The sequence below is a fragment of the Carettochelys insculpta genome, chromosome 1 (genome assembly GCF_033958435.1).
Source record: "Carettochelys insculpta isolate YL-2023 chromosome 1, ASM3395843v1, whole genome shotgun sequence".
In the NCBI taxonomy this organism is placed as follows: Eukaryota; Metazoa; Chordata; order Testudines; family Carettochelyidae; genus Carettochelys; species Carettochelys insculpta.
This window is the reverse complement of record NC_134137.1, coordinates 379,019,753-379,030,712: the sequence shown is the minus strand read 5'-3', so window position 1 is coordinate 379,030,712 and position 10,960 is coordinate 379,019,753. Positions and strand designations below refer to the sequence as shown.

The 10,960-nt window shown below is 44.6% G+C and overlaps 1 protein-coding gene across 1 annotated transcript; it reads right to left on the bottom strand.

Moving 5' to 3' along the window:
• Positions 1-6,592: 6,592 nt before the first annotated feature.
• Positions 6,593-7,048, bottom strand: LOC142001315 (claw keratin-like). The gene has a single exon (XM_074976404.1). It carries the CDS (start codon positions 7,046-7,048, stop codon positions 6,593-6,595), a length of 456 nt encoding a protein of 151 aa, XP_074832505.1.
• Between the last annotated feature and the right edge of the window lie 3,912 nt (positions 7,049-10,960).

The following is a 10,960-nucleotide window of genomic DNA, read 5'->3' as shown; positions in this document are numbered from 1 at the left end:
GAAAATCTACATTTGATTGTCTTAAAAAACTCAGCATGTTGCGGTGAAGATCACATGTGGGACAGTTACAGAAGAGTAAATTTCACCCCATACGTCTCACAAATCCTACCACAAGAGTGGCTCTAGGTTGATCTGATTAACTCTGTGTTTCAAAACCAGGATAATATACGTCCTGTAAAAATGTTTTGTACCCTTATTTCTAAGGACCAGCAATAAAAAAGTGGCTAGCATTGTGATCCATTTTGATGGTGTCTTCCTTAACAGGAAGGAAATTGTAGATTTGTCAGCTCTCCTCTTTTCTTTCAGTGCAGGTGGTATTGTTGTAAATATGGAAATGTCATACATTATCAAAACCAAGATACAGAAACAACTGAGATGAGGTTGTCAAGTGTACTACTTTTACATATCTTAAAACCAGCTATTTCTAGTAGGAAAGAATAATCCAAAAGTCATGAATTCTTTGAGGTTTCTGAAATGAGTCAAGAGTGAGTCTTCATTCAGCATTGCTTTCTTTATACACAAGGATAAAAATGATTGAAAGGAATTACAAGCATGTAGTTTTCAAGCTTGTTCATGTGTTGTGAAGGAATTTTAAAAAACAAAAAATCGATTTCAAACTGTCAAAATTTTGTTGTGTGCTAATTTAAGTGTGTGGTAGAGTCAATACCCACCTAGAAGACCAAAAGAAAAATGAAGGGTGTTATAGCAAATGGGAAGCTCTTGATTGAGACTGAGAGACAATTTGATCGTAGTGTTCAACTTTGTGAAAGGTGGCTGGAAAGAGAATGCAGAAAGACTGTTGTCATCAGTGACTTATGAGAGAACAAGGAGCAATGGTCTGAAGTTCCAGAGAGAGAGGTTTAGGTTGGAAATTAGGAAACACTATTTCACCAGGAGGATAGTGAAGGACTGGAATGCATTATGAGGAATGGTGATGGACTCTCCGTTCCTTGAGGTTTGTAAGTCCCAGCTTGACATAGAATGGCTGGAATGATTTAGATGGGATTGATCCTCCTTTAGGCAGGGACCTGGACAAGAGGATCTCCGAAGGTCCCTTGCAGGCCTCGAGTTCTATGATTCTATGAAAATATAATTCACAAAAAGAATTCCAGGATGAGCTTCTCTTAGCACTAGTCGGAGGTGAATGCGTCTTGAGAAGCATCCACTCAGGTTCAGCAGATACAAGTTATTGTTTGACTTGTGTAGGGCTGACTACTGGGTTTTATTTCACATTCTTCCAGTAACCTTTGTCTGACCTCACCTGAAAGTACTTCCCTTTACCTCTGGCAAAGAGGCATAACTGTAACTGGTAGAGTTTATTGCTGAGTCTTCCTCTGATGTAAACATTTCAAAGCACCCCACAAATACTAATGTTTTATACAGATCAAGAGATGAATAACCAAAGCAATAAGAGATTTTCCCTGCAATTAGTTGTGCTCATAGAGAAAATTAAACTCACTTGAAAACACATCAAGGTCTCATATGTCAATCCAGGGCTGAGCTTGTGGTTCCCAGCTTTCAAAACTAGGTCAGTTTGATTTTCATTCCATGTACCTTTGCGCAGTCCTTTATATGGGTATTTTAAAGCTGAAGAGTATGTGCTGATCCAGTGGATGTGGAAGAGTTCCATAAGCCTCAGATTGAAGGAAGGCACTTTTCCAAATGTGAGTTTGAGAGCATCTTGTGGAGAGTGTATCTTAATCTGCTCCTCCATCCCTGGCATCTCATCATCTCATCTCTCATCGTAGAAAAAATAGTAAAGCATAAAATTGCAAGGCACGTAGAAGAGCACGAATTGTTGAGCAAAAGTCAGCATGGTTTCTGCAGAGGGAAGTCGTTTCTAACTAATCTATTAGAATTCTTTGAAGGGGTTAATAAACATGCGGACAAGGGGCACCCAGTGGACACAATACACCTAGATTTCCAGAAAGCCTTTGACAAGGTCCCACACCAAAGGCTTTTATGTAAATTAGGCGGTCATGGGATAGGAGGAAAGATCCTTTCATGGATCGGGAATTGGTTAAAAGACAGAAAACAAAGGGTTGGAATACATGGTAAATTTTCACAATGGAGGGGGGTAACTAGTGGTGTTCCCCAGGGGTCAGTCCTGGGACCGATCCTGTTCAACTTGTTCATCAATGATCTAGAAAATGAGGTAAGCAGTGAGGTGGCAAAGTTTGCAGATGACACCAAGTTGTTCAGGACAGTCAAAACCAAAAGGGATTGTGAAGAACTCCAAAAAGATCTGCGCAAACTGAGTGATTGGGCAGCAAAATGGCAAATGAAATTTCATGTGGGTAAGTGTAAGGTAATGCACATTGGAAAAAACAACCCAAATTACACGTACAACATGATGGGGTCAAATTTAGCTCCGACAGATCAGGAAAGGTATCTTGGACTTATAGTGGATAGTTCTCTGAAGACATCCACACGGTGTGCAGCGGCAGTTAGTAAAGCAAATAGGATGTTAGGAATTATTAAAAAAGGGATAGATAATAAGACAAAAGATATCATACTTCCCCTATATAAAACTATGGTACGCCCACGTCTTGAGTACTGTGTGCAGATGTGGTCTGCTCACCTTAAAAAAGATATATTGGCATTAGAAAAGGTACAGAAAAGGGCGACTAAGATGATAAGGGGTTTGGAATGGGTCCCATATGGGGAGAGGCTAGAGAGACTGGGACTTTTCAGTCTGGAAAAGAGGCGATTGAGGGGTGATATGATAGAGGTATATAAAATCATGAATGGTGTGGAGAAAGTGAACATAGGAAAATTATTTACCTTTTCCCATAATACAAGAACGAAGGGACACCAAATGAAATTGATAGGTAGTAGGTTCAAAACTAATAAAAGGAAATTTTTCTTCACACAGCGCACAGTCAACCTGTGGAACTCTTTGCTGGAAGAGGCTGTGAAGGCCAGGACTCTATTAGGGTTTAAAACTGAGCTCGATAAATTTTTACAGGTGAGGTCCATAAATGGCTATTAGCCAGGGATAAAGTATGGTGCCCTAGCCTTCAGTACAAGGGCAGGAGATGGATGGCAGGAGATAAATCACTTGATCATTGTCTTCTGTTCTCCTTCTCTGGGACACCTGGCATTGGCCACTGTCGGCAGACGGGATACTGGGCTGGATGGACCTTTGGTCTGACCCAGTATGGCCATTTTTATGATCTTATCCGACATACAAGGAAATCAGTCAGAGAGATGAGGTGCTGCACCTCCACCCATGAACAGCCAAGGGAACTGGGTCTTTGAGAGACGTCAGGGAATAAAAAAATGGAAGAGGCATGAGAGAAAAAGAATAAAGCCTGATAGGAATAAGGGGATTTCGAAGCTGGTGGGGTCCTTTTGAAAAACACCTCCGTCTGGACGAGCCACATGGCAGTGAAAAACAGCAATTTTGAAGTGCTGTGGCAGGGGATATTCTAATGAGGTGCTGGACATGCATTTCAGCGCCTCATTAGCTGTTTTCAAAATGGCCTTTAGCATGTGGAAAGAGCAAAGATGCTTAGTGACTTCTTAGTTTTGTGATATGAAAAATGTTTGGTCGTTATCGGATACCTAGCATCCTAGAGAATGCCAGTTTAAATGGGGGAGGTTGAGAAGCTAAAATAGAGAAAGCAAAAGCAAAAAATTACTTAGGCCGCATATGCACCTGCCCCCTGCTCTCGGAAGGGGCATGCAAATGTACGAATTGGGAAAATGCTAACGAGGCTCTGCCATGAACATTCAGTGCCTCATTAGCATAATGCAGGAAGGCGCAATTCAAAAGCGCTGCTTTCTAATTGTGTGCTGCCTTTGTAGACAGGTGTCTTTCCAAAGGACCACCCAAGACTTCGAAAGGCCCTTCTTTCTATTTGGTTTGAGGAAGAAGGGAGTTCCAAAGTCTGGAGAGGGGGCCCTTTCGAAAGGCCCCGATATAACCTAGTAGCGGCGCACTACTCAAAACCAGCACTTTCAAATCTCACACAGCCACCATTTTACTAATCAGGCTCTGCATATTCATGGCAGCACCTCATTAGCATCTTCCCAACTCACTCATTCCCATGCCCCTTCCAAAAGGAAGGGGCTAGTGGAGATGTAGCCTTAAATAAGTTAGATGTCCTCATGTCAGAAGAGTCTCATGAAATGTATCCTGGAATAGTCCAGCTGCTGACTGGGGAAATATCAGCTCTATTAGCTATTACCTTTGACAAAAATCATGGAATACTGGGGAGATTCCAGAAGAGAGTAAAAGGGCAAATATAGACCCCTGCTTGTTACATTAAGGGATATTAACCTAGTATGTGTGAGTTGCCCCCTCAGTCTGAGTTGCATCCATTGTCACAGTGTAGACATGTCTCCCCTCCCTGCCTGAGAAGTGTATCATGTTCCTGAAATAAGTCATTTCGTTAGCCTTTAAAATGCAACATGGCTGCTGTTTTGTTCTGTTCCCAAAGGAGCAGAGTGGTCTGAATCCCTTTGTACTTTTGCGTCATCACAATCAAAATTTGCTGTGTGGACGATATTTTCCGTTTAGGATCTGAGAGCCAAAAAACATTGAAAATAATATAACGGGAAACGTGATCTATCCATCTGCAGTTCCGGCAATATCAAGCCATGGTGCATGCAGGGGATTTTAAACAAGTCAGGAGAGATGGAGTGCAGTGTGCCCCAGTATCCTCAAACACAGGAGATTCTTGTACTGAAGGAAAAGTCTGGGCAGGAATCAATTCCTATCCCAGGGAACATATTATTGCCCTCGGTCTAGAGTCAGCGTTCCCGTATCCATGGGATTTGGTGGCCACTTTTCCAACACCTGGACCATTATCCTGCAATGGTTCACACAGACACTCGCCATGAGCCGCATGACTGGTCTTGACGTTCAGAGGAAACTTATATTGTGAATGTGGAAATCTGTCCAAGTCTTTGCAGGCAGAGACTTTCTACTCAAACATCTCATGCTGTCCCTGCGAAGAGCATGGACTCCAATTGCTCCTCTCCCCAGAGGATGTTTGACACACCCAGGGACCAGTCCTACTCCACCACTCCCCTGAAGATCCCATCTGGCCTTTTCCCCTCCTGATCTTACCAGCGGGTCACACCCCAGCTCATCCTCCTCTGTCCCAGAGTGTCCTGAATGCTGTGAAACAACTGCTCCTGGCAGACAGGAGATGCTGGGCAGGGAGTGGAGGACTTGGACAGTGAATGCGCTGGCAGACGAGAGGTACTGTGGGGAATGGGGGAACTGGGCTGATGATGCCTCATGAAAATCCTTTAATTGCTGTCCATGGCTGCTCCAGCCATGCAGCACCCACAGGCACCAGGAAGATCCAAGGGCTTTATCAGCTGTATTGTAAAGTTGGAGCTGGTGTTTGGGGGAAAATCCCCAGCGCTGGCTTTGCTGGGCAAAGTGAAGCAAAAGCCACCATCGCTCATTTCTCCTCCCCTTTTCATTCATGCCTAAATTTTACAGAGTTGGGAAGCTTCTACCCAGCTCTTAAACTTGTCAGGCCACCCCAACCACTTCACCAGTACTTCCTTTTTTTTACCTTTCCCTTTGTCTGCCAGAACATTTTCAATCCTGTAAGTCCTGTCCTGTTTGGGCTTTGCAATTCTTCAGGGAAAAAGATCCCATCACTTTCTCGCCTTTGTAATCTTTTAACCAGTATACAGGTCTCTGTCCCCTGGTTAAGGTGTCATCTACTATGAATATCTCATCGGTAAATATTTGCTCATAACCTTTTTTAAAAGTCTCAGGGTCACCTGGACGTCAGGGGGCTTCCCTTCACTGCTCAAGCTCTTCCCCTCCTCTGCTGGTCCCAAAACTATCCTTGCTTCTCTCTACTCGCCTCCTACGCTCTCCTCAGTCATCTCTCAGACTTCCCCCTGCCCTGCTGGGGAAAGGGTTTGGAAAGGCATCCTTACGTGGGACCACTTGGCCCCAATTCATTGAGGGCAGTCTCCTCCCCAGCTCTTCCCACCCTACCTGATTGCCAGCTCAGAGCAGCCCTGCTTTTTCCCTCCTCTCCTCTCTGCCCTGGGCTCACTCTCTCACAAACACATTTGCATATCTTTTGCAGACTGTTCTGCTGGGAGAGACTTCTCCCACATTTGGCCCGTCCACATGGCGCCTGATGCTGGAAAATCTCATCCAGAGCGATTTTTCCCGATGTGGGGAGGAATGAGGAAAACCAGAAGACTGAGGTTACGGTGCAGCAGAGTTTTTAATGCCAATGAAATAGGCGGTACACACAGGAAGAAATTCTACTGAGCAGAACGAATGTAAGCGAGGGACTGACAGTGCTAATAGAAGTAAGAGACACCTGTCTTCAGGCCCCTGTTTCCGTCACACCATGGAGTCAGCATAAAGAGATGAATGGAACTCGGGGTGAGTCCACAGGAGACTCAGCATATGTCTGCAAAGCATGAGCAGAAGGAATCGTGGAGCATGTGTGCAGCAATGTAGCCTGGCGACCAGACCCCGGCGCGGAGCAGCCGGAGCCGTGTTTGCACAGCACGTTGGAAAGCCAAGCCCAAAACTTCAGGGGTGAATCTGTATCTGGCCGTTCATGTCCTGGTTCTTCCACAGATGTTCCTGCTGGGTTTAACATGGTGCACAGCTTCCACTGCGGTACCTATGGCAAGAGATCCCGGAACCGCATGCTCCCCCATTACCGTAACAGCCTGGGTAACCGCCGTAACCCCCGTACCCATAAAATCCTGGGTAACCGCAGTGTCCCCCATAACCAAAACGGCCGCCAGAGCCGTATGGGCCCCCGAAACCATATCCTCCGTAAAGGCCGCCATAGCCGTAATATCCCCCTGCACCGAAAGAGCCCCCATAGCCGGCTCCCACCACTGGTGCCCCTACGGCACCAACTTCACTCTGCTGAGGGAAGTTGCTCATAATGGGTCCTGGGAGGGTCACCACAACCGGGGAGGGCTGGATCACCACTTCGGAGTCAGGGCACTGGCGAACGCAGGGCTCGTTGCAGCTGCCAGTGACGGGACTGGGCCGGGCAACACCACAGGCTGGATAGCACAGGCTGGAGCAAGTCATCTTTGTGGGATGCAGGTAAACCTGGAACACACAATGGGAGCGGAGTGAGGAGAAGCTACCAGTTGTGCTGGAACAAAGAGTTCAAAGCTCAGTTACTATTACAGTGGGGTCTACATGGGACTCAGAGCGGGAGGAGTGCTCTTGTTCCCTATGTTCCTTGACATGTCTTCAATCCTGTTTCCTCTTTCAACAACTTTTTTTCCACTTCCACTAAACTTCCATCTCATGCAGCCACTTGGAGGAGCTCTCAGTGACTTGTTCCAAAAAGCACTAGCTGAAATACAGGGAGCTATTCCTATGCTGGACGCCTGAGATTCTCAATCCCCTTCACAGGTTTCTCAAGGAGAAACATCATCTCTTCTGGGGATTTAACCTCTGCTGCAAAGTACTCAAGTCAGATGTCACATTGTGAGTCCTCGGTTTTCCAAACCTTGGAAATCACCCATGCTTGCTGACAAAGTATCAGAAACTTTTTTTTTTCAATCAAGAGCTCAGTACGGACAAGCTCCTCAGCTAGGATAATATGGACTCAGGTCCCATGACTTCCACGGAGCAAGACTAAGTCGCACAATGTGAGGCAGATCACACTTCAAGGGATATTTTAGTTAAGAACAACAAAAGAATTGCTCAAATGGATCGTACCATGTGTCAGCTTAATCCATTCTCCTGCCTACTCTAGGGAGATATGACAGCAGGTTATAAGTAAAGTTGAGGACCCACTGCAAGGGCTCTTTCTAGATTAAACTTGGAAAATTGCTTCCTAGTCCAGGCAAGTGAAAAATGGTTAAAGGCATTTCTGAGGGTATTTAAAAGATTTTGATGCCACAATTCTGTTTCTAATTAACCGGACATATGTTTCCTAATTGCATATGTTCTTCTTAATGTCCCTCCTAAGTTGCCAGTTGTGAGCTCACCAGCTCCTAAAACTGGATAATGACCCAAGATACTTTTAGAAGACCAACCCAATCCCAGATCAACATCAAACTGAATACATTCGAGATATTACCTTCTATAAATATAGCCCCTATTGTGCTTTCTGGAGGGTGAGAAATAGACTGAGTTGAATTTTACTTACCTGGTTCACCAAAGAGATGAAGTCCAGAGAAGTGTTTGGAAGAATGAGGATTCCTGAGCACTTTTATACAGTTCCGAGGACAGCCTGGGGTTCTGTGATGCTTTGTGGACGACACCCTCATGAGCGTCCAAACAAACTTAATTGCCCTTGTATGTCCTTCTGAGGAGAGAGGTGTTTTCCACAGCGTTGGTGATTAATGGGTTAATCACAACCTCAAAGGGAGTGACAGCACGTTGAACTCTTCAGTTTTCTTTCATCTTGAAATTTGTATGGGACAATGGAAATTCCTTGTGCCTCTCCACTGAGTTTATTGGTGCTGTAGTGAGGATGAATGTCAAGGTGATTCTAAGTGGCATGAATAGCACAACTGGCAGCCATGAAACAGATCTTGTTTGGTTCTTTTAATTCATGTTAGTTGTGTTAGGGATGGAGGGAGCCATTTTTCCCCATTTTCACCTCAGCAGGTACTTTTGAAAACAATGGCAATTGTTCTATTCCTTCCACAAGATTTCCTATCAGGAGCTAAAGAGTGAGATTCACCCCTCAGCATCTGAAGCCTGGAGAGGAATTGAGGCTGATTGTTAACTCTGAAAGTGGCTCTCAGCAGGGATATAAGAAGAGGATGGGCCTTTGTGATAGCCCTATGCCCAGAGGTGAATTTTACACATTGCAAGTAAAACTTGACCTACCATTGGCTCTCCACTTGGACCACCAATGGTGTCTCACAGGGCTGCTTGGAGCAGGTTTGCTCATGGCTGAAGTTGTGAAATGGTAGAGAGTGAGAGGAAGCAACACTCTTTTGCACGAAGTGATTGAGTTATGTCTTGTGCAGCCAACCAGGCTCGGGTTCCCCAGAAACGAGGCTGCACCCAGAAGGCGAGTGCTATATTTGGTTTATTGAAAATGCGTGACACCCGCGACGGGAGCCCCAGAGAGGCCGCAGTCACCAGTGGGGGAAAACCCGACACGTCGGAGCTTCGCTCGGGGAGAGGCTCTGTAACAGGCCTCCTAACACTAGCTGACAAAGGTGAACTCATAAACATAAGATTGCCTAAAAATGCCTATGCATTTCTTTTCACTATCTCTTATGGCCTACTGCCAGCGTAGCCTTGAAGTCTTGGCAAGCACTCCTTGTTCAACAGTATTTCCCATAGCACTTATTTTGCAGCTTTTCACCTTACGCAGACTGGTCTGTTTGGAATTCTCCTGAGGATTCACAGAGGGGTCGGACTGCACTCTCGACCGTTACAATGCCTTCTCGCACCCTAAATCTTGGAAACTTTACTCTACCAGAAACCATCTCCCCATGCACAAGCAGACAAGAAACTGAGGTCTTAGATGACAATGGATCTGAGTGAGCCCATCAAAAAGCTCAGGGAAAATGAAAGTGACATGTACTTGGTTAAGGAAGAGATGGCTGGGGGAAAGGATTTGACATAATCTTTGCCCAGTCTTAGAGCATGTTGCAGAAACCATCCCTTCCTGAATCACAATGATGTGTAAAGCATAGAAGCCATCTCCAAGGGAGGGCTCCATCTCCCGGGAAGAGGCAGAATGGTCTTCTTTGAAAGTGAGGGTTCTTAGCTTTTCTGAAATCAAAGTCACCAAGCTGATTTACAGAAGGCGACCGCCTTCATTTTCCAGTCCACTCAAACCAGATGAGCCTCTGAAAGCAGCTTTGGCCATAGGTCCTGCTTCTTTCCCACTCTCCTCTGCGGATGGAATTGTTGACAATCGGTCCTGAGAAGGTCCCCTCAGTACTCGTTGTGGTTTATTGAAACCACTTTAAAGTTAGGGCTCATTGAATCTGAGGGGAACTGGACCAGGCCATTCTACCCCACAAAGCTTTTAAGACATACCAAATTGGGAAGAACATTTGAATGAAAATGAAAAGACCCCAAATTGTGTGATGACAAATCACGAACTGACTAAAGAAACGACATAAGAGGCCTCGATCTTCATTTTGGGTGATGAGTTTCTCTGACTCAGTGCAAAGGTGTCTCATCCCAAGAACATTCTCTGAATGTTCTAAGCCTACAACCCTTTGTATGTAGGCAACACCAATGGGTGCTTGTGGGTTGCTTGGAAATCTTGAATGGTGAGGACACTGGAGAACTTGCAGTCTTACCTGTAGGTAATATCTACATTTGGTGGATATAAAGACAAGGCACATTGAGGTCAAGTTTCCATGGGGGCAGTTGAAGAAAGACAAATCCAATCCCATAATTCTGACAAATCCTACCACAGAAATGTCTCTGGGTTGTTGATCTCATTTACACTGTGCTTCAAAAAACAGGTTCATGAATATTTGTACCGTTGCATTTAGGCATCAGCTATAAAAATCTGGATAAGGTGCCACAGGACCCTTCATTGCTGGCTAACGTGATCCATTTTAATTACGTCTTCTTTAAAAATAAGGGTAATACTTCAAAGAAATAACAGGTTTGCCCATTTTCATCTTTTCTATGCATACATGTGGTTTCATGGTAGATATTCCGTTATTCAAGCATCAAAAGTTTATCTTTTTGTCTCGAACAGGAAAGACGAATCCAATAGTCTTGAATTCTTGGAGGCCTGTGAAATGAGCAAAGAGTGGTTCTTCAATTGGCATTGCATTCCTTATAAATGAGGATAAAAATGGTTGAAAGGAATTGCAAGCATGTACTTTTTCAACTTTTTCCGGAGTATTGAAGGAATTTTTAAAAAACAAAAAAAAATAGTTTTCAAACCAGCAGAATTTTGCTACTGGACAAATTGTATGTTCAAGAGTCAAGATCCACCAATGCGACACTTCCAAAAATAAAGGGAGTTAAACCATATTGCAAAACTCTCGATGG